Here is a 24,400-nt window from a genome sequence, read left to right as displayed (position 1 = left end):
TCATCAGCTCTTGGCATCACCAGTTTAAATATTTTTGCTCAAGAATGATCTATTTTTCTTTAAGTGCGCATTTCATTGATTACCACTAAAGCAACATCTTTTATGGTTTAACAGCAACTTAATTATCTTTTATGAATTGGTCATTCCTAACTTTTACCTTTTCTCTATTGAGCTATTTCCTCTATGCCTATTAATTGGTTGGAGTGGGGGCTGTTTTGTTTTGTTTTATGAGGTAGGAGATCGAACCCAGGGTCTCATTCAGGCTAGCCAATCACTCTACCACTGAGGTACATCGAGAGCCCTACTGTAGTTCCTTGTAAATTCCAAACTGTTTCTTTACAGTCATGTGCAATGTACGTATTTTCTTCCAGTATCCATGGTCAATCATTTTCTTTATAAACTTTGTGCTTTATATATCTTATTTATACAATTAATCTGAACACTCAAATCATAAAGTTATTCCTTATATTTTTTGTAAGGTTTCCACACTTTTTCACATTTATGCCTGGAATTATGAAGCAAAGTAGGGATTAGTGTCATTTATTGAAAAGAGCAGTGCTTTCCAATATTGTAGTCAGAAAAACATGGCTGTTGAGTACTTGAAATGTGATTTGTCTAAAACCAGATGTATGGTTAAGTACAGATACACACTGGACTTCCAAGACCTAGTACCAAAAAACGTCAAATATGCCTATAATTTTACAATGATTTACATGTTGAAATAATATTTTGAATATTTGGTGCTAAATATATTGTGAAAATTTATTTCACATGTTGCCTTTTACTTTTTGAAATATAGGCTATTAGAAAAATATTAATTACAAATGTGAGTCACACATTATGTTTCTATTGGATAGCTCAGGAATAGATCATCTTTCCCCAAAGTGAGAGGGCTCTCCTAATTTGTCATAAATGGAATTTCCATAATTTCATGGGTCTGTTTCTGGACTCTTTGATCTGTTGAGAGATCACACTGTCTTAAATGTTATGACTTTATAGACAGTCTTAATATCAAATTGCCTTTCTTGTTTGTTTTCTTCAATACTTTCCTTTTTCTTAGTTACTTCCCCGCATGAATTCTAAGACCACCTCGTCTAGACTTACCATCCCCTCCCCCAAACAAGACTTACGGGGATTTTAATTAAAATAGCACTTGATTTCAATTTGGGGCAGAATGGACGTTTGAAGTCACAACTATGGTAGTGTTCTTCTTTTATTTGGGTCTCCTCTTTCACTCATCAATAGCATTTGATGATTTCCTGCTCACAATCTATGCTCATCTCTTAAAATATTTATTACTAGATACTTGATCATTTTGTTGCTATTTTGAACAGATTATTTCTAATACACTTCTAAAGGATTGTTACAGATATCAGGAATTCTGCTAATTTATATATATTAATCTTTTATCCAACAACCTTGCTGAACAAGCTTATTCTAATATTTTATCTTTAGATCATCTCAGATTCCTACACAACCAAATTATGGACCACTTTGTCCCTTTCTTTCCAATGCTCCTGCCTCTTTTCTTCTTCTTAGCTTACCACGGCAGCTAGGACCTCCAGACACGACAGCAGTCGGCCTCAATTTGCTTCCGAGACTAGAATGAGAATATACCTAAAATGTCAGTTAAATGATGTGGGTTGTAACCTCCACCCTCATGGTTCTCAGACTTGGTATGTGTCAAAAATCACCTGGAAAACTAAAACAAGCACAGATGCCAGGTTCATTGAAAAAAGAACAAGCCTGGACCTCTGCGTTTTTGCCAAATTTCTCAGGTGATTCTGCTATACACCAAAGAACGAGAACTGCTGTTCTTCAAGAACACACTTTATAGTAGGAAAGTATGTCTCTTGAGAGTTTGACTAAATGTCTTTTCCTGAAATCTCTTAAGATAATCTCTAGATCACATTTTCTCCTTTACCCTGTTAACACAGTATATTACATAAGTAGATTTTGTCCTGTCAAGCCACTGTTACACTCCTAGAAAATGTTTCACCCTGTTATACATAGCATGCTTTTTTTAAGAATTACCTATCTAGCTCTTTCTTTCCATTTTATTTTTAAATTTTCCATCAGCACTGGGGATGTAGCTCAGTGACAGAGCCCTTGCCAGCATGCCTGTGGTCTTGAGTTGGATCTCCAGCAGTGAAAAAAAAAAATGAGAAATTACATCAAGCTTCACATATGTAATTGGTTTATGACTGCAGAGGTGCATGGCTTTCTCTATTTTTGCTTTCTCTGAAAGAGTTTAAATAAGATCGGTAAAGTATCCAGTACTGGATTCAGCTACAAGTGTTCAGAAAACCCAAATTGTGATATATTAAACAGAGCAGAAGCTTATCTCTCGCATGTAAAATTCCAAAGCAGGTGGTGGGGTCTGATGGGGCAGCTCCAACAGCACCAGGGACCAGGTTATTCTGTGGGATGGTTGCCCTAGAGATCACCTGCCTGTGGGTCCCACACACCACACTGCCTCCTCCTATGGCCTGCATTTAATTCTCTTTGCCTCCCAGATTCTGGCACTTCCACCCCTCGCCAACATCCATTTCTGCTGGGACCTCCCAGCCTGGATTAGGTCTTCTTCACACCTAAGCCCTCTGGGGCTCCACAAGGCCCACAGTCACACATGCACTCTACACCAGCAAGTGGAGGGCCCTCACTCCCACCTCTGCCCCCTGCTCATTCCACCAGCAGGCCCTGTGCCTTTAGAGTCTTCTAGGCCTCAGTCAGGTATCTCCCTCTGAATCCCCCATCCTCAAGGACACACATTGAGCTCTCAGAGGAGCTCTGAGGAACCCCAATCGTGGGCTCCCTTCACTGAAGAGCCATGGCACTCAAAAGAAATCTTTCTCAAATGCTATCATATTTCTTGCTCACTCTTCTACTTTTCTTCTTATACACTCTCAAGATGGAGGATGAAGCAAAAGATCACAAAAATAGTGTTCATACTCTCTCAGCATCTCTTTCACAGTTGGGCTAACATCTATTACCTCGCTCTCTGGGGCCTTAGCTGAAACTTGACCACCACCAGAAAAGTCTCATTTAAACCCCTGTAATGAGGATAATATTATTAATGGGGATAGGTTATCCTGAAAATCAGAGACAAGTTGATTTTTTAAATAAATATTCAAGCAAATGTTAAGACTATCTAGTTGTAGGATATTAACAGAAGTGCAGATTCACTTGATAAATTACTATCTAGTATCAAAGGCTATCAGATCACTCGATCATTCCAGAATTCATTTCAGAAAAACTGAAAGTAACATAATGCCTATTAACATTGGACTTATTAAATCACTTATGATATTGCAGATGGCAGATACTATTCAATCATTTAAAAAGTATTTTTCTAGGCTCATTAACTTAGGAGTGGTTCCCTATTTTAATCATGAAAGAACATGCAGATGATGACTCTGTTCTTGTTTTTAAAAGTGCTATCCAGTGCTTCTGCTTCTTGCAATGTGAAGAAAGGAATAAGCTAATACAGCCATCCTGATAGGTCAGAGATAGGATATGGGGAAAGGACCACCCCTTAGAGCTCTCGCTCCACCCAGGGCCCTTACAACACTCCTACCCGATGCCCCTTTCTGTGAGGGGAAACTGGGCCATCCTGTGGTTAAATGGAGGAAGCCTAGACAACCACAAGGGGAATTCAAGACCACGAAGGGAAAAGTCCCCAATCCTGGGCATGCACAATAGCCCATGGAACTTATCAGAAGTTAACTTGCTGCTAGTTAACTTATTAGTATTGCAGTGTACTCACCTTCTGTGCATTTTCCAGGGAACAACAGAAACTTACCTATGGGCAATAGAAAAGAAATTATATAAAATAAAGGTGTCAATCAATCCCAGATCCAGCCAGGGGAGAAGCCAAAGAACTAACACCACCCAATAAAAGCCAGCTTCACAGTATAAACAGGGCCCTGAGCAATTTGATAGCTCAAGCCACTTATCTCTCTCTGAGTATTACCTTCACTTTGAATAAATTTCTACCTTGTCTGCCAACCTCTTGCATCTTGCTCAATTCTTTGTTCTAGGCACCAAAAATCTGGATCTGGGACCCTACAGGGACTACTGCCCTTGCAATGGTAATATTCCTTGACCCTTTCATTTCTCCTGCATACCACAAGCAGACCATCAGCAAAAGCCTATTGGCTTTCTATACTTCAGAACATGCAGGTGTTTCTTGACTTCCAATGGGGTTATGTCCCAATTAGTCTATCATTTTGGGGCTCAGCAGTTACCAGGGATTGAACTCAGGGGCACTCTGGATGTGGCACTGAACCACATCCCCAGCCCTATTTTTTATTTTATTTAGAGACAGGGTCTCACTGAGTTGCTTAGTGCCTTGCTTTTGCTGAGGCTGGCTTTGAACTTGCAATCCTCCTGCCTCAGCCGTCAGAGCCCTTGGGATTACAGGCAGGCACCACTCCGCCGGCTAGTCTATCATACTTTGAAAACATAAGTGGAAAGTGAACTTAATCCTCCTGACCTACCCAACACCACACCTTAGCAACACAGTACATGTGCTTTCCCTTATAATTGTGGGGTGACAAGGAAATGCATCTTGCTACGGCGACCCAGCATCAGGAGAGAGGCTGTTCTGTATAACACCAGCCTGGGAAAAGACACAAATTAAGTACAGGTTCTACTGAATGGCTATCATTTTTGTACCATTGTAAAGTCAAAACATTCTAAATTGAACCATCATAAGTTAAGACCATCTATATTCACAACCATACCACTTTCACTGTCTCCACTGACTGTTACCCATTTGCTCCAAATCGCCATCATCTCTCCTCAGATACATGTAACACCCTCTTAACTCAGTTCCTTAACTCTCCCTGGGTTAGTCAGATTTGTGTCACTGTGACAAAATAACTGAGACAGTCAATTGAAAAGAGGAAAGAGTTATCTTGGATCATGGTTTCAAAGGTTCCAGCTCATGGTCACTTGACCCTGTCACTTTGGAACTTTGTTTAGTGAGACAGAACATCATGGTGGGGAGCATGTGGTGGAAAAGGGCTGCTCACTTCATGGCAGCAAGAAGCAGAAAGAGAGTGGGCATGGCCAGTACAAAATATACCCTCCAAAGTCACACCCCTACTTCTCCCAACTTGACTTCACCTTCTAAACTTTCTGCTATTTACCAGAAGCACCACCAGCTGGAGACAAAGCCTTCAACAAATGAGCCTTTGGAGAACATTTCAGATCCAAACTACCCCCCATTCTGCCCCTAAGAGTTAATTTCAACAGTGAGTAGAGGGATTATCTTAAAACTTATCAGATATAGCCTAACACCCTCTACTAATTGTTCATCTTCCTCATAATGAAAGTCAAAGTCTTTAGAGTAGTGCACAAGACCTACGTGCATGACTTCTCCAGATCCCCATAAATTCTGACTTCTCCTACTACTTTGGCCCATAATCACTGCATTTCAGATTCATTTCAGATCCTTCTGTAGCTTTGCAAATATGCTAAGCACACATTTGCTTTGTGTGTGTGTGTGGGGGGGGGGGCTGGCCATTCCTCTGTCTTCTGCCTGGAATACTCTTCTCCCATTTATAAGAATGGCTACTCTTATGGTTTAGACATGAGGTGTCCTCCCAAAACTCACGTGTGAGTTTAGAGGTGAAATGACTGGGCTATGAGAATCTTAACCTAATCAGGGAATTAACCCCCAGGTGGGTCACTGTGGGCATGCATGCCTTTGCCCTTGTTGAGCAGAGTTCTTCTCTCTTTCTCCCTCCCTCCCTCCCATTTCTGGTGCTGCCATGTTCCCAGCTGCTTTCCTCCACCACAACCTTTCCATCTGATGTTGTGCTTCCTCTCAGGCAGACAGCAATGAAGTCAGCCATCTATGGACTGAGACTCTGAAACAGGGACCCTTCTCAAAGTGCCTAGTAAAGAGGCATTTGGCCAGAAACCCAGATGGATATGTTACTGGGGTTGGATATGGAAATGCCCTATGTTGCTTTTTTTTTTTAAATAGGGCAAAGGTAAAAGTGACTGCTATGGTTGGATGCTGAGTGGTTTCCAAAGTCCCATATTATGTAAAATGCTTATTCCCCAGGGTGATGCTATTGGGAGGTAGTGGAATCTTGAGGGATGGGGTCTAGTCCTTAGATCATTGGGGACATGCCCCCTAGGGAGACTGTAAGACCCCCAACCCCTTCCTCTTCCTAGTCATGAGGCATTCTAACTCCATGTATAACTAAAAGCTTAGTTTTTAATAGGCAATGAAATTTAGGACAGTACAAAATGTGAACACAGAAACAAAATTGCTAAGAAAGTCTGGACCTTTGAAAAGAGCTACAATCCAGGTAAACAAAGGCCAGGAAAAAGTTGCGTTTTGGAAAAAAAAAAGAGAAGGTGGGTTTAATAAATAGACTAGCCAAAGGAAATCCAACCTGTGACTCATGCAACTTTGAGGTTTATATTTATACTCCCCACTTGTAGGAGAAAACCTAAGTAGAAAAACCAACACAAGAAGTGTCCTGGACTGATGGTATTTCTAGGTTTTGAAAAAAGAGGGATGCATAATGATACAGACCACACAAAACTTCCATGGGGGAAAAAAATTAGCCCTGTCCAAGGTAAGTTCACAGGGCTAGGGATATAGCTCAGTGGTAAAGTGCCCTTAGGTTCAATCCCCAGTACTACAAAAACAGATAAATAAATAAGCTCACATTAAAAAATCACAACTGAGAAAGAGATTTAAAGTGAGCACATCACAAATAAGCAGATACAGTAAATTGTAGAATTAACCATCAACAAAAGGAAGTTTAGGAATAACAATCTAAAACATTGTAAGATAAGTACATTCAAAATGACCAAACAGATAACAAAAGAATAGATGTTAAGAGAATGAAAACATAAAATAGGTGGAGTTGAAAATAGTGAATATAATTTTTAAATAGTGAAATTAAATATTTAATTAACATATTAAACAGAGGATTGACCTTTATGAAGAGGTAGATATGAGGAAATGAAACAGAAAGCAAGGTAGAGGAATGTAATGGAGGGAGTAAGCCAGGGAAGGAATAGGATGTCGGATATAAAAGAGAGAAAGGAGAAGGAGGAGAAGGGGGAGGGGGAGGGGGAAGGGGAGGAGGAACAGCAGCAGCTGGGTGCAATTGTGCACACACCTGTAATCCCAGCAGCTTGGGAGGCTGAGGCAGGAGGATTACAAGTTCAAAGCCAGCCTCAGCAAATTAGTGAGGCCCTAAGCAACTCAGTGAGACCCTGTCTCAAAATAAAATATAAAAAAGGGCTGGGTATAGGCTGGCTTGAGCTCAGTGGTGGAGAGCTTGCCTCACAAGTGTGAGGCACTGGTTTGGATCCTCAGCACCACATAAAAATAAATAAAGATATTGTGTCCATCTACAAGTAAAAAGAACTTTAAGCGGGGTGGGGAGGGAGCTGGGGATGTGGCTCAGTGGTTAAGCACCCCTGGGGTCAATCCCTGGTTCCCCACCACCACCGAAAGAAAAAAAGAAGGAAGGAAGGAAGGAAGGAAGGAAGGAAGGAAGGAAGGAAGGAAGGAAAAGATGAACTCAAAATTGGAGGGGAAACATAGGGACTTTCTAGAATAAGGGGTAAAATGAGATCCCAGGAAGCTTCATGGATGCCACGCATGGTATGGAGGGCAAACAGTCCAGACAGGAACTGTGCAACCCAGGGGTCAGACACATGGACAACTGCCACTGCCATGCCTGCTGCTGCTCCACCTGATGATTACTCCACCCAAACAGGGAAGTCCACCAAGAAAGAGGGAGGATCAAAATCCAGGAGATAGCGGGTCCAACTGAAGGAGTTCCCAGGCGGAAGATCGGCAACAAGCCCGCGGCAGTCAGTCCACAGTGGGAGAGAAAGGAGGAGTCTAGGAGCCATGTCTCCAAAAAGATCACAATGGAGCTCAGAGGTTATGGATGTCCTCGACCTTGCAGAAAAGTGGACCAATAAGCCTCTGGAAGGTATGGAAAGAATTAGAAATAGGGACAAAGATAAACTAATTGAAAGGAAAACAAGTCCATTGTCAATTCAGGAAAAGAAACCAAGGAAGATAGTAAATGTCCATTTGCAGAGCACAATGTTTAGGCTGAACAATATTTTGCATAGGCACAATGATAAAAACACAGAATAGTCAGTTAAACAAGAGCTGCAATATAATATTCTCTAGTGGGAATATGGGAAAGGGGAAGCAGATGTCAAGGTGGAGAAAGAGAACTGAATCCTTAATGCACAGTAGGAAACTTCCAGGATGGCTAATACTGATCAATCAAAAGAAAGCATAAAACTCCTATTATTTTTTAATATATTTTTTTAGTTTTAGATGGGCAAATACCTTTATTTTATTTATTCATTTTTATATGGTGCTGAGGATTGAACCCAGAACCTCACACATGCAAGGCAAGTGCTCTACCACTGAGCTACAATCCCAGACCCCTAAAACTCCTATTATTGAGAAATATGGAGATCTATAAGTGCAGAAGTAAAAAAGCCAAAATCATTGGAAGTACTGAATAAAGAGGTGGAGGATAGGAATGAGGTAAGAAATATCAGTAATTTTCTATAAACCATTTAATGACCCTTGACTTAAATTTATGTAATCTATCTCTTTAATGAAATTTTAAAAATTGAAAGACAAAAAAGAAAAAAGAAAAGAAACAAGGCCATGTTGTCTGAAAACAGCAAAGATGTGACCCTCCTGTTCTTTCCCTCCTCAGGTGTCTGTCATTCAGTGATGCAGGTTATAGTTAATGGAGCAGCACATACGAGACATATTCTCTGGCTTGTGCCCTCAGTCACAGTCCGGTAGTGACCTTATTTCTAAGGAGTGCGTCTTGCAATTTGTTAATCCTTTTCTTGGAGCATTGCGTTCAAACTTAACCGAGCACACTTCCTCCTTGAACTATAGGTAATGTAATTTGGGTGCTGAAGGATAAAGAGCATTCTTGAATCCCATACAGAAAACTTCTGTTTGATTAGATTTAGTCATTAAGCATGTTCCTGAAAACAGATTCAGATCAAATTGTTGTATATTAAATATCCTACAGTAAATGTTGACATTATGTTCTTGGGGGCAGGGGACAATGCCTTTCAAGATTTTCTGCCATTACTTTCAAAGAGCATTTGGATAGACTTGATAGACAAAATGACAGAATTTCCCAACACAGCCAATGAAAGAAGTTAGGCAAAGAAAAACAAACCTTTATTTACTGAGTGTTTATTATGGGCAAGTACTGTGCTAGACACCATATTAAATGTATTGTTGACTAATCCTGCCACCACCCAAAGGAGTGGATAGAATTTTCCCCACTTTACACACAAGGAAACCAGAGTCTGAAGATAACTAATTTTCCCAAAGCCACACAGCTAATAATTCAAACCAACCATCAAGTCTTTTCACAAGAAATGTACATAATTACAATTCCCATAGTTAATTTGAGCTTTGAGTCCTCTGTGATTCCATAGGGCTTAATATTTAAGCAACCATAATGATTTCACATCGTTTTAAGTGGAAAACTTAGAAAACAATGACCTATTTAGAATTTCTAAAGTATAGCTATCTCTTTGGATGTAAAAGCCTTGATACCAAATATTTACTGATCTAGTGATTAATTAAATGGCAATATAAAATTTAAAAAGCAACATCAGAAAAACACTCTATTATAGGGACAAAGTAACTCAAACCAAGTCAAAATAACTTTACCTCTTACGTCCTGTAACCTTGGGGAAATTATTTCAGCTTTTTAAGACAAAAACGTAAGACTAATAGTATCCATCTCTCCAAGTGACCATTAAAAGTGAAAACAGCTGCTCCATGTGGTGACACATGACTGTGATCCCAGTGACTCAGGAGGCTGAGGTGGGAGGAACGAAAGTTTGAGGACAGACTCAGCAATTTAGTAAGGGCCTAAGTAACTTAGTGAAACCCTGTCTCAAAATGAAAAATAAAAAGGGCTGGGAATGTGGCTCAGTGGTTAAGCACTCCTGGGTTCAGTCTCCATTATGAAAAAGAAATGTGAAAAGGACCATAGTAAGAATTCAAAATATATTATTATTATAAAGGATATTTAGCTGCAGCTGAAGCAGTTCTTAATATGTAAACAAAATTACATCAATTTCACAGCCTGAATGTTCACTACCCAAACTGTAATTGTGACATCTGCTGTATTTGAACTGAACAGAGATGAGCTCCCCAAACTTTGCTGGGCCTCCCCTGACAGCCCATGGCTTGGGAAAGCAGTTATTCCTCAAGGATTCCCAGTGCTGGGAGTTTGACAATGCTTTTGATAAAGGTGAGGAAAGCAAAGGATCACTTCCTGCATCATGTTACCCATTCATCAGATATCCCCTCTACCTGTGCTCAGGTGACGTAAGGTGCTGATCCATCGACCAACCACAAAAGAGAAAATACAACCTGGCCAATGGAGCAGAACCAAACCCACACTTTGAAAAGGTAAATTAACAAAGGCAGAGAGCAGGTCACCTCTTCAAGAATTGAGGTCACCCCAGGCCTGACCTGGAGTCAGGTGACCAGCTAGAGAACATGGCCTTGGATGACAGCACATGACTTTTACTTACATCAACGTCTTTCTAAAGTAATAAAGTTGAATGATCTCTATTTCCTAAGAGAGCCCGGATGTCTTGTAGAGCCTCATTCCAGGATTTCATGTCTTCCGGTGGCTTACTCATTTGTTCCCAAGTTCATTATTTAATACAAATTCAGCAGCCGTCCTCTGGTATCACATTATTCCACCCTATCTGTACCCCACCACCTGGCTGCTTTTCCTTCAAAGGGTATTTCAACATGATAGTGTTTTTCCAATGTGCTAACAACAAAAACAAAAACTTACCAGATGCCTGGATCTAGCCACTGTACTCCTATGTCAGAACTAAGAGAATCAAGTTATTATTACACAGAATGGCCATCTGAATTGCATGTCATTGCCATGGTTATTGCATTTCTTTTTACAAGTCAGTCATATCAAAGCATTCATATCTATACATTCTGTGGAGCCACTTTGACAATTTTGAACACTACTATTGCTGGGCACTATGTCTGGTGACATGGTGCTTTTGGAGACACACAACCTAGTCATGAGGCATGTCCCTGTGAAGCCAGTCTTCGCGAGATGAAGTGCTGGCTCTGAAAAAGACAAACTATGTGATTTTGGCAAAGTAACTTAAGTTCTTAGGATCTCAGTTTCTTGTTCTATAATAATGATACTGTCTACTTCAGAGGGCCATTAGGAGGATTAAACAAGTCAATACTCATATGGTGTTTATTATGTTTATACAACTTACTATGGAACTGTATCTGGTACATAGGAAGTGTCATCAGATAAAATAGGTGATGATTACACAAAAAAGAAACTTATTTTCTAGTGAAGTCAGATGATAAATAAATAAGGAAGCCCAAACACCAAGCAAACCAACTGCAATATAATTAAAACATGCTCATTTTTGTCAATGGAAGACTAGATTATTTGGATAAATTTCCTGAAACAATTGAATACAGAAAAAAATGCATTTTGCTAGCCTCCTGGAGCAAAAGGGAAAAAATTTTAAGCCCAGGACTCACCCACAATACAGGGATTAATTGAAAATTCTGCCCTCACTGAGTACTGTATGTTCATCTCTCTATGGGTCTACATGGACAGCTAAGTTACTTCGGCACAGAAAAGACCAGGGGTAGAGAGGACTTGTCCCTGGGAGGCGGTGACCATGAGACAATGTGTCCTGTTGCTTCCATCATCCAAAACACAAAACAAAACAAAAAAACCAAACCCTCAAACATAAAAGTAAAGTACTTCTGTCTGGCTGTTCCCCTAAACTCTTGAAAGATCTTTATAGATTAATTCAATTTTGTTGAAGGGCTTAAGTTTTCCTCATAAATAATTCTTTTGGGGAAAATAAGAAATACACAATGATATTCAAGAACACCAAGAAATAGGACCCTATGAGTGGGAACTAGCAGAAGAAGAAAAGAAAGAGACCTTTAAAGACTTCCAAATTTTTTAATTATCACATAGAAAATATAAAATAACTATGTTATCTGCTCTAATGCCATAATGCACTCCACTATTGTCATGTAAGAAATAAATTTAAAAGAAAGAAAAAAATAACTATGTTATGTTTAAAGAAGAAAACATAAGTTTAAAATATCTTCAAGGAATAGAAAAATGATTGTGAACTAAATATTTGAAATAAAACTAAACAGAACATTTAGAAGAAAACTTTCAAAATGTTAAGGGAGAAACTTAATCACTGTTTTAGAAATAGCAAAAGAAAGCATTAATGAATTGCCATATAGATCAAAAGAAATTGCCTAGAATTAATCACACTGGGTAAAACCTGGGAAATATAAGGTAAGTTAAGAAACTTGGTAGGGCACACTAAGAAAGTGCATCAAATGTTTAATTGCAATTACATTTGAGAAGACAGTGACTGAATTTTTTCTAAAAGCAACAATCCCAAACACTCTAAAAATAAAAAGAGACCCACATGGACACACATCACGGTGATACCTAAGAAAACCCAAGGCAAAAAGATAAATCTAAATAGAATCAGAGTTTTGTTTTGATTTTTAAAGACAAATTACCTTCTGAAGAGAGGAGAGGTTGACAGTTAACATCTCAACAGAAAGAGAATAATTAGAAAATAGTGGAATAATATATACTGAAAGGAATGAAAGAAAATAACTGCCAACCTAAAATTCTATACACACAAAGACATCTTACCAGAATTGGGACAAAATGTCAGACAAAGCATCAACAACTTACTACCAGCAGGTTATTACTCAAGGAAAATCTAAAGGATGTATTTCAGAGAGACATGTTCCCAGATAGAAAGTATGAGAAGTGAGAAGAACTAAGAGTGAAAATAGAATAAAAGCAAACCACTAATTGGATAAAACAATCTTAATTTAATAATTATACCATGAAAGTATAACATAGCTTGGTTGGGGGTGCAGAGAGTGGGAAAAAAATAAAAAAGATTTCATTGAGGGTAACAGAGTTAGATGTGGCTGCGGGGCAGAGATTGATGGAATCAAGAGGAATGAGGTGGAACTAATGAATTAGGTTGTGTAGCCTGTAATCCCAGAGGCTCGGGAGGCTGAGGCAGGAGGATCTCAAGTTCAAAACCAACCTCGGCAACAGCGAGGCACTAAGTAACTCAGTGAAACCTTGTCTCTAAATAAAATACAAATTAGAGCTAAGGATGTGGCTCAGTGGTTGAGTGCCCCTGAGTTCAATTCTGGTAGCCAAAATAGTAATAATCATTCTTATTATTATATTGTGTAGACCATGCAGAATGACATCATGTGGGCCTGGTGGGTCATGCCAGTTGTTCATCCCAAGCACAAGAGGACACTATTCTAAGTTGCAAGCAGGGAAGAAGTTATCCAGTGAACGCTCTGGGTATAGGCTAAAGCAGGGCAGGAGTGGATAGAGGGTGTCCACTTGGGTTGCTTTTGCAGTTCTGATTGGGAGATGATGACAGTTTAGATTATGGAGAACAGTGAACATGGCTGATTGTGGGTGGGAACAAGAGACATTTAGGACATACCACTGATGGCCTTTGAGACACACTGAATACGAGAGTGAGCAGAGGAAGAAACTGAGACGGACACTGCTATGTTCACCCAAATCCATATGTTGAAACCTAATCCACAACACAGTACATATATCTGGGGGTATATATATCTGGGGGTAGGGCCTTTGGGAGATGATCATGCAGGGATGGAATGGCCCTTCGACACTGGAAAGAGAGCATGAGAGCCCGTGTTTGCTTTATTTATATGGGAGAACTTCAAAGGTTTTCCATGGAATGTTCTTTGCCAAATAAGGTAGGGGGTAGGGTGTCTAGTTCCTAATGGGTTACGCCCAACTCCAGAGTTACAGAACTGTCCCATTACTTAAGTGAGGGCAGAGATCTCATGCCTTGGGCAGTCTACACAAAGGAATGCTAAGATCGTTCCCAAGGGGAGACCTAAGTCCCCCATGGCTCAAGTAAAAGACCACTCAAGTAGCTTCACCAATGCAGTAGCTTCACGGGTAGCATCCACAGAGACTCGGCAAGAAGACACCATCTATGAACCAGGAAGACACCATCTATGAACCAGGAAGACACCATCTATGAACCTAGTGGCACCTGCTCTTGGACCTCCCAGCTTCTGGAACTGTAAGAAATAAATTCATGTTGCTTATAAACCACTGAGTCAGTGATATTCTGTTATAACAGCCTAAAGGGACCGAGACAGACACCTTGGTTTCTGGTTTGCACCCCTGCATAGATGCAGAGCCCCTCGCTCAGAGGATTCAGCAATAAAGGCAGCAACGGGTATGGGAGATGAGGTTGGCAGGTTGTATTTTACACTTGTTTAGCTCCATGTGCAGAAATATCAAGGAACTGTGTAAGGGGCTGGGGATGTGGCTCAAGCGGTAGCGCGCTCGCCTGGCATGCGTGCGGCCCGGGTTCGATCCTCAGCACCACATACCAACAAAGATGTTGTGTCCGCCGAGAACTAAAATATAAATATTAAAAAAATTATCTCTCTCTCTCTCTCTCTCTCTCTCTCTCACTCTCTCTTTAAAAAAAAAAAAAAAGGAACTGTGTAAACACTCAGGTCCGGAATTCAGAGGTGAAGCCTAAGCTAAAAATACAAATTCTGAGAGTCACCCTCATGTAAATGGTCCCTGGAGCACAGCAAAGACGATCAGAAAAAGACTTAGGACTGAGCCTCAAAAAATCTAACGTCACAAAGTCTTTGTAAGCCCAAGGTCTGGTTCAGGTTGCCACAGCTTATTCCTGGCTCTGCCCCACCCGCCCCACCCTGGGTTATTTTGCACTGAGTGTCAGGGCACTTAGAGTAGCCAGTAGTCACATTGTGAACAAAACAGTGCACAGAAAGCACCCATCGTGATATTTACCTCGAGATAACAGCTCGAAAACCTCAGCTTATATTGGTAACATCAATGGGAAAGAAGAGGAGGAGCTGGCAAGGAAATAGGAGGAGCAGCCAGGGTGGAAAAGAAGGAAAGTCGGAACAGGGACTGCTTTAAGGAGTTGTCCACAGCCCTGATGGTGCAGAGGGTGGAAAGGATGAAGACTGATAAATGGCCTCAAAATCCAGGAACTTACAGAAGCCACGTTAGTGGAAGTGGTGGGCAGATGCCAGACGGCAGTGGGTCAGAGAGAGAAAGGCTTTATCTGCAGCGAGTATAGACATGTCTGAGACCTGGGCTGACCAGGAGGACGGGATCCAACCAGGGGGAAGCAGGGCCAAGGAGTGTGCTGCATGAAGAGGCTCCAGCAGAGAGACACACCACCGCTCTCCTACAGAATGGCTGCCTGGGGAGGTCCTTGTCACCAGCACTCTTCACAAAGAAACTGGATGGCTATTTGGTGAAGTGTGAACCCAGAGTCTGAGAACTTCCAAACCTGTGACTTAGTGAAAGGGGCCACAGAACCAAAGGGGACAAAGGGTATGCCAGCAGGAAAAGTCAGCTGGTGTGGACTGGATTGTGCAGAGAGACTGCACAGGACCCCTCTGCTCAATGTGCACAACTGAAATGATCAGCAGCACTTTGTGACTATAGTTTGTGAACCTGGAGATATTCATTCAGTTAACCTGGCAGAGGACTAGGTGAGATGCTATAACAAGTGGATCCCAATTCCATGCTTGGCTGCAGTGCCCACTGTCTAAAAGTTTATAAAACTTTGCCCATTTCCACTACACAGGCTTCAAAGTCATATAAGTAATTTCCCAGCCTCTCATGCAATGCCAGGTTTGCTAGGAGAGCAAAAGTCAGGGCTGATGTCTAGAAATTTCTGATTTTAATGCCTAGTAACCAATGTTTACCTTCTAAGAATTCGCTCTCTGTTATCTTTGAGGGTATTCATTTATTCATTTAAAGGTTTACCTGAGAAAGCTGCGATTTAATTTTAAAACAGAAAAAAAGTCTTCCGTATTCAAATCAGCAACACATTTTTGAAAAGCAAAGAGTACAAGACAAAAATACTAACAAATGTAAGCCATGTCCAGTATGAGCATATTTAAATACTGTAACATTAGGAGTTGCCTACTATTAATTGGATAGATCAGTCAACTTTACATCCTCCCTTTGTGATGTCTGAGCAACACAGAACAGTAGGAACAGATCAAGCACTCCTTCTAGAATCGGCAGCGTGACTCCTGGATCTGTAGCCAGAAAAAATGATAACTGCATTTTTAACTCTGTGCCTGTGTGTGTGTGTGTGTGTGTGCGCGCCTGTGTGTATGTTTACATTTTGGTATAGGGAGGTTATGAAAAATTCTATAAATTAAAAAGGTCCAAGCCGGGTATGGTGGCACACACACGTAATCTCAGTAGCTCAGGAGGCTGAGGCAGGAGGATCATGAATTCAGAGCCAGCCTCAGCAATTTAGCAAGGCCCTGAGTGCTGAGGGCCATTACCAAGTAGGAATGACGCATCGATTTCCTTGCCAGCGTACCCCATGTTAAATTTGCTGTGACCTTGCATGTGTGTTTGAGAAAGATGACCCTACTCAAGGACAAGGGTGGATCCAGGATTAGGGTGTATCCTGCAGTTTGAGGAAGTATAGTATCCCGGTCCTTGGGTTAAGGGCGTTCCCAGTTTAAGACCTTGGGTTTTAGGGAAGTTCGATGTTGAGGATTATTGCTGCTGGAAATAGGGCGTTCCTGCTACCTGAGCTCCCGTTGAGCTCTCGTGAGATTCAGAGAGCATTTTGGGAAAAAAGCCTCGTGGAGTAGGTGAATTGAGTGGCAGGAGAACTGGGATTGCCCCAGAACGTGTGTGGAGGCCGGTGTGAGTTCGGGAATAAAAAATTGCTGTTTGAATCTACAAAGCTGTGTGGTGGCTCGTGATTCTGTGCCCAGCCAAGACTGCGGCACCTGAGAAACTCAGGAAGAACTTGTCTGTAAATAAAATATAAAAAGAGCTGGAGCTATTGCTCAGTGGTTAAGCAACACTGGGTTCCATCCCTGATACTAAAAACATATACACAAAACAAACAAACAAAAAACCCAATTGCTACAATGCCTCTATAGTCTGATGATGCTCATCCTTTGGACTTTGCTCCCAGCTCATGTATACCGGCTCTGCTTGCTTTCTTTTACCTCCTCCTTCCCTAACCTCCACACCTTTTCAATGAAAGTGCCCTATTTCACAGATGCTTTCCCTGCCTCTAAAATCTTGTCCTCTAGTAAACATTTCACTAAATCCTCCATCTCTTGTGAAGACATTTTCAGATTGGTCCCCCAAAAAGTGACATTACTTTTCCTCTTTTTTTTTTTTTTTTGAACATTAGCATGTTTTCCTGTAACTATAATAGTCTGTATCAAGTAGGAATGTGTTTGGTTGCAACTAATTGAAAATTTTCTTCGATCTGTGGTTAAATCATAGAGATAGGTATTATCTCACTGAACTAGGAATCTGGAGTAAGTGGTCCCAGGGTTCTTTCAGGGGCTTTCTGTCATTATCTAGGACCAAGATACTTTCCACATTCCCATGCCCTCATCCGTAGCATATTGTCTTTTATTCACATGCCTGTGGCCTCCCTGTTGCAATATGCCTCACTATTGCAATAAGGCTGCTGCAACACCAGAGATTACATACTAACACTGTGATTAAATGCAAGAACCAAGCATGTAGCAAAAGATGTTTTTCTCTCTGCCCCTATTTAGGAAGCATTTCCTTAAGTCTTCCTTACCACCCCACGGGCCAAAATGGATGTCATAGCCACTACTATACAAGGAAAATTATGAAAATCTCTCTTTTTCAGCCTCTAGTTAAACTCAATCTCCTCTTTTGTATAAATCGAATGAAATTGTGTTCTATTTATTGTACCTCCAATAGCTCTTTGCAGCCATCTAACTCACCGCCTACTGCCACCACTGTCTCGCAGCCATCACACATGAACTATTCCAACAGTTCCTAACTGGGCTCCCTGTAGCCCCATCTCTGCCTGCTCCATTTGCTCTTTACACCCAACTACCGTGATGTGTTCATGCAAATCTCATAATGTGGCCCCCTCTTTAGTGGGTATTGATCTGAATGGTCTGATCACACTCAGCTTTCAAGCCTCATCTCCCAGCTTTCTTAGCACTCAGATCACACTTGCCTGCTCTCTGCCCCTCAAGAATCCTCATGCCTCAAGCCTTCTGCAAATGCTCACTCTTCCCTACCACAGTTCATAGGTCTCCATTTAAATGTCTTCACTATATGCAAGGGCTATTCCTTTTCTCTCTTTTAAAAAAATATTTTTAGTTGTAGATGGACACAATACCTTTACTTTATTTATAAGTGGTGCTGAGGATCGAACTAGGTCCTTTACATGTGCTAGGCAAAGACTCTACCACTGAGTTACAACCCCAGCCCTGCAAGGGTTATTTCTATAGAAACTTCTATACCCAGATTACAAATTACTTGAGTTAGGCATTACATCTTTCACTACTTTTGTATTGCAGAAAGGGCTCAGAACAAAGATAGTCATCCTTCAGTTGCTCCATACCCAGTCCTTCAGAGGAGTTAGGCTAGCACGTATATGAGCACAGGAACATCAAAACAGGTCTTGGAAAAGGGAGAGCATCCTGCAAGAAGCAAGCAGAATCTCTGCTTTTATTGGCAAAAATGTCCTATGTCAATACCTTCTGTTAAACTAACAAAAAGCGCTCATATGTGACCAGGAGCCAAAGCACCTCGTGGGTTCCTAGCCGGCTCCGCCACGCATCAGCGGGCAACTCTGAGCAACCTTTTAACCTTCGCGTGCTGGGGTTTCCTTGCGCAAATGAGGATAATAATAGAACCTACCACCTAGGTAAGTGTGAGATATAAATGAGTTAATCCACAAAAAGCACTTGGAACAGCACCCGCTTGTCAACAGCAAGCTGGTTAATAATGTTATAGCCTTTTAACTAAGGGCGCCTGAAATTCCCCAATATTTTGCCCGAGTGTGAATCAGCCCCCTGTGAGTCACAAAACTTGGGATTCCCGGACCCAGGGAGCGGTGGACAGAGGCGGGGTAGAAATCCGGGTAGGGGCAAAGGGAGAGCTGTCGCAGCATTTATTCAGAAGAGCCCACCTCCAGTCTCGGTCTCCTGTTCTCAAGCCTCCACCATTTATTACCAAGTAGGAGTGGGTCCAGCAAGCGGCGCAGCACAGCTTTTCTCCAATCAGACTCCACCAGGGTGGCGCCACGTCTGAGACCAGATCCAATCTCGTCTCCTGAAGGGCGGGAACGCGAAGTGCCTACCTGCACCTGTGGCAGCGGTGACCGCCTCCTGTTTTTCCCCCTCCCGCTGCCGCTGGGTTCTGGTTTCTCCAATCACTTGGCAAATAACCAGCAGGTGGGCAGATGTCTTTTCGCGTTCCTACCGAAGCGTAGGAAGGCTTAATGCGCCAGAGCCAGCAGCTGGGGTCCCACCTCTGGGCGCTTCCGGAGCGGTTCTATCCGGGAAGAGGGACTTGCCTTAGAATGTAAAGCTACTGAATCAGGCGAGGCTGCTGGGTTCTTCATCTGGGGCAAAGAATCCGACAGTTCCCCGGACCCGACTGAGCCCGGGGCTGCCTCCGCACTGCTCAGAAGTTGGAGGTGCCCGAGACCAACAGCAACATTTAGTTAAGCTTCGCTGCAGGGATTGTTTGGTTCTGTTTCCAGCAACGGAATCCCTCCAAGACCGCGCAAAGGGACACCACGCCCCAACTTCAGGTACTCCCTAGCGTGTTCCCTTAGTGATCTCGGTCGTGAGTGCTGAGCGGGCCCGCGGTGTCCTGGAACCAAGCAGGTGAGCTACCGGGGTGGTTCTGCGTCCGCCCAGACAGAACCTGGAGGTGCGGTATCACCTTGGGGTGCTGCCCCGCGCCGCCTAGTCCCTCACCTCCTGGAACCGAAAGGGAAGTTGTGAGCTGAGAGAGTTCAAGAACTGCACTCTTCAGACCTTTGAGTAATTTGCAATTATTTTTCCTTGCACAATTTACACAATGCCTTTCGTGCACACAAAGTTTATAGTTCTGGAAATTCTGTAGAATAAAGTGTGAAGGACAGAAAGCTGCACCGGGACCGCCCACCACCAGCATTAGTAAATAACCTGGAGGAGAGGGTGCTTTTCTGATCTGCAAAGTTGTAGAGAGCAGGATGTTTGCAGACCCTACTGCCAATTGTGCTTGAGGGCGTGGGTGCCTTTTGTACCGAAGGAACTTTTGACCGTTTTTTCTTATTGTTTTCAAAGTCCCAGCCCAAGTGTGCCCTGGGGGCATCCTGGGGAGAAGCTGGTGCCACGGTTTGGGGGAGCATCCAGGCCGCTGGGTCGCCTTCCACAAGCTTTGGGACTTCCTCTCCCTGGTAGTTCCGGGAGGAGAACTACTAAAAACAAACACTGCTGAAGTTTCTCTCCTGCGCACTGGCAAATCCCAAGAGTGCTGGGCGCGTGGGCTGAGACCAAGCAGAGCAGAAACCTGGAAATGAGCCGCGGCTCAAGTGAATCCTACGCATTCGTGGTAGTAGTGCTGGAGAGACAGTGTACCAGAAAGTGGGCAGAGAATTTGAGCTTCCAATATTAGCACCTAAGTGTTAATAAGCAGCCTTTTTGCTCTGCAGAGGGGCTATTAAAAGCCTGGAGAAAAAAGAAAATCATTTTGGAGTTCGTAGTTGAGCGCTCTCTCCTTTGGAGGATGGAATTGCGCAAGAAAAAGAACAGAAACCTTTAATTCGTAACTAAAATGCTCCATAGATGAGTTGATAGTACAGACAGACAACTCGGTGCATAACTGATACAGCAAAACTAAAGGAAAGGGGAGAAAGGACGTTTGCCTCTTGACCTCATCACAGCTGTAGGCGGGAGCGACCTTTGTGAAAACGCTACATTGGTCACTGGGGAATAAAAGGAAGAGTAGGATGGCAGTTTTCACGGGAAGTTAGTCTAGACGTGCTTCTCTGAAAGTCACAAGGCAGAAGCGGTTAAAAGCTGAGTTTAAAAGAAGCAGAACAACAACAAAAAAAAAAACAGTATGAGCTTGTCCCTTTTCCTTACTGGGATATAAATTCCCCGTAATATCACATTGAAAAAGATCCTGGATTGCGAGTGTCTAGGGGAAAACCTTTGAGGGAAATTTGGGTCTATTTGATCGTGGTCTAAAGCTCATTATCTAGCCTCCTACTCTTGGTTCAGAGCGTCCTCCTCCCAGGTGCTCCTAGGAAGGGAGGTCATGCTAGCCAAGGTGGATCATTTATGGGCGTCCATCTACAGTCAGACAGTGTGGACAGGACATTTTCCCTCTGGAGCCGGCTTGATCCAGATGGCTGGATGTGCCTGGGTGCCCTTCACATGGTAACCACTGAGCTCTCCCTGGAGTCAAAGGTTGAGGCCAGAGCTCAAGGATCTGCCTGGAGATCTGGTGGTGCCACCCTGGAGGTCAGTAGTCCGCCGGCACTGCAGGGGGTGCCGCGGTGCCTCACGGGGGCCACGTGGTTCCGAACTTGGGGAGCTCAGATCTCGCTGGGTGCCAGGTGGAGTGCAGGAGAAGAAAGGAAATTGGGGGCACTCGTGACTTAGACCAACCCATTAACCAAGTTGTGTTTTCTTCCCCAGTATAGGGATTGCCTAGGCTCCCATCCCGCAGCCCGTATAGAAGCCTGGAGAAGAGGTGGGGAGAGACCATCGGGAGTGAGGGCCGCTGCAGTTGAAGCCCTTCCCCACGAGGGGCGCCCCAGTCCCCGGCTGGCGGACCATGGCCGACAGCGGTGGCACCGGCAGCTCTGGGCCCTGGTGGAAATCACTAACCAACAGCAAGAAGAAAAGCAAGGAAGCCACGGTGGGGGCGCAGCCTCTGGCCCAGCCAGACCCCGAGGAGCCCAACCCGCCCAGCCCAGAATGGACTAGCAGCTCCCGAGAAAACCAGCACCCCAACGTGCTTGCGGGCGCCAGCGAGTCCCCCAGGCCAGACAAATTGTGTGGGGAGAAGTCTGGCAACAGCCGCCGCAATTTGAAGATCTCGAGATCTGGCCGCTTTAAGGAGAAGAGGAAAGTGCGTGCCACGCTGCTTCCAGAAGGAGACAGGTCCCCAGAGGAGGCGGACTTCCCTGATGATGCCCAGGAGGACAAGCAATAGCTGGAGTGAGCACTCTAAGGCTTGTCTCTTTTCCCACAATAACCCCAGTTCCCAGTTCCATACCTGAGAATTCTGACCCAGCCCCCTATTTGGTGTCTCACCCCACCATATTCATAATATTCACCCGAGGCCTCCAAGATTTTATTTTTCTGGAAATTGAAGTGTCAATTGAGTTCTCAATTTTTCATGACTCAAAGATGCATTAAGTATTTATTTGTGGTAAGAGAAGATACATGCCTCTGAGGAAGTTGGCATAATTATTATTTTTTTCCAAGGAGCTGTTTTGGGGCATTTGCCCTTGTTCTTGTCATCTATGGGAGTGAGAGTGATGGAGGGGGCCTTCTTTCAGAGAAAGTAGCTGAACTTGAACTCTGCAGCCCTCAAATGAGGAAGGCTGCTCTTATTGAAGATTCTGAAGACTTGCTCGTGAATATCAGATCTCAGTGCTGTTTTTAATGCCTGAGAAATGCACTTCAGGGATACTTCCATAGACTTACACCTTAAGTGAAGGGGTGGGGAGGGAAGAAGCAGTAAGTAGAAGCTTTTCAAAATGAGGCACTATTGCTTCAAAAATGGAACTACAAAACCGGACAGCATATTTTAGTGTGGATTATTAAAATTGTTGCATTGTAAGACTTAAGGTGACTTCTGTATTTTTTTTTTCCATTCCAAGACAGAAATTCATCATACTTAAAAGCAGGCATGCAAAGTCCGGGGTGACAGAGTTAATCATTTGCCACACAACATAGCAGCTGCTGAAGGAAACCCGCAGGGAAGAGAACTTTTCCAGAAACTAGCAACATCTGAACTGGAACCAGTTAGCCAGATATTCCAATTTACTAACCACATTCAAGGAAGGGAGGTATCAGTTCATTATTCCTCAATTCTCCTTTTACTTCAGTGCATTTTCATAGAGTAAATCCAAATATATCCTTTTCAGTATTCACTGTTACCCTACCAACAATTTTCTGAAAGTATTTGAACAAATGGACTAAATTCATTCATTTGCACAAAGCTGCTTCCCGCCCCAGCCCCAATCCTTTCCCTTCTAAAGCTTATTTCTTTAAAGTCTGTCTTTATCTAATTTCAAAGTCTTTAGATCTATCAACCTAAATATTCTTAATTAAAATCTGCAGGTTTGCTTTTATTATGAACTTCAAGAAGAAAGGTAAATGAATAGGACTTTCTTTCAGCAAGTTACAGGACAGTTATTTTAGTTGTTAAGAGGCACCAAGATCTTTTCCCACTACAATTCAGTTCATTTTTAAACACCCAGAAATGCATACCAAAGAAATTACATTGATCATGTTTTTGTCATTTTAGACAATGACAAGCTGCTCACTTTGTATATATAGGGAAGCTGGATTTTGTTTCTGTCCAATTAATAATTTATGAAATAGCTAAACATGTTGATTGTTCTAGGGAATTTAACAAAGAAATTTGATGAGGATTGCTAAAAGGAATTTAAATTAATGACTCAATATTGAGTACCAGCAGAATAATAGAGTTAACCATTTGATACGAGAGTTTACACATACCAAAGAACTTAACTCTGGAGGAAATTGTTTACCTGGAGATTATAAATACCTTATATTAAAAGAAAAAGCATGTGGGAGTGTTTTGTTTTGTGGTGGTTTTGTGTCTCTGTGTTTCTTAAGCATAAGGACTTTTCTTATTATTATTGTACATTTAGAACCCAAAAGTATGTGGCCAAATTCACCTCTAGGTGGAATTTCTGGATGAGGAAGACTTTACATTAATTTTAAATGGGTCTATTGCCCTGAGATTCTGATGAATGAGAACTTGCAGTGGACAAGCAGTTGGTAAAGGAGGGGATTGTGGGCAGGGAGAGAAGGCAGCAGATGTCAAATAAGGATCTGGAAAACCTTGATAAGGTATTTTAATTTTGTTCCATTGAAAATTAGAGTAGGTAACTATCCAAAATGTTCTCTCCCTCTTCAGGAAGGCCAATAGATTAGTAAAATACCTTTGTATAAAATGAAGTCTGCAATTGGCTAATTTAAAATCTTACACTAACTCTTTAATCAACAATTTTATTGTTTAAATTTTTTCTTCAAAATTCCTCTAAATCCACAAAACATTGGCATTTTCCCAGCTTCCGTGTCTAGTTTTGGATCCCATCCAAGTCTCCAGTTGCTGCAGATATCCAATGGCAGACACAGAATAGTGGAACTTATTAACATGACATCTTTACCCCACTGCTCTGAAAGAAAACCATGCTAATGGCAGTTATG

General features: G+C 42.3%; 1 protein-coding gene and 1 long non-coding RNA gene across 2 annotated transcripts in view; one reads left to right on the top strand and one right to left on the bottom strand.

Moving 5' to 3' along the window:
• The window catches only part of CHN2 (chimerin 2), a 328,816-nt gene extending 306,782 nt beyond the window's left edge, over window positions 1–22,034 (top strand). The window contains exon 14 of the mRNA XM_081284429.1: window positions 21,631–22,034. Within this exon, the coding sequence (XP_081140555.1) occupies window positions 21,631–21,916 (286 nt within the window). The 3' untranslated portion in view covers window positions 21,917–22,034. The remainder of the gene's footprint in view (window positions 1–21,630) is intronic.
• The window catches only part of LOC308643926, a 115,657-nt gene that overhangs the window by 18,220 nt on the left and 73,037 nt on the right, over window positions 1–24,400 (bottom strand). The window lies entirely within an intron of this gene.

The sequence above is a fragment of the Spermophilus citellus genome (assembly GCF_964194105.1).
Source record: "Spermophilus citellus genome assembly, chromosome: 3".
In the NCBI taxonomy this organism is placed as follows: Eukaryota; Metazoa; Chordata; class Mammalia; order Rodentia; family Sciuridae; genus Spermophilus; species Spermophilus citellus.
This window is presented reverse-complemented; position numbering and strand designations above follow the sequence as displayed.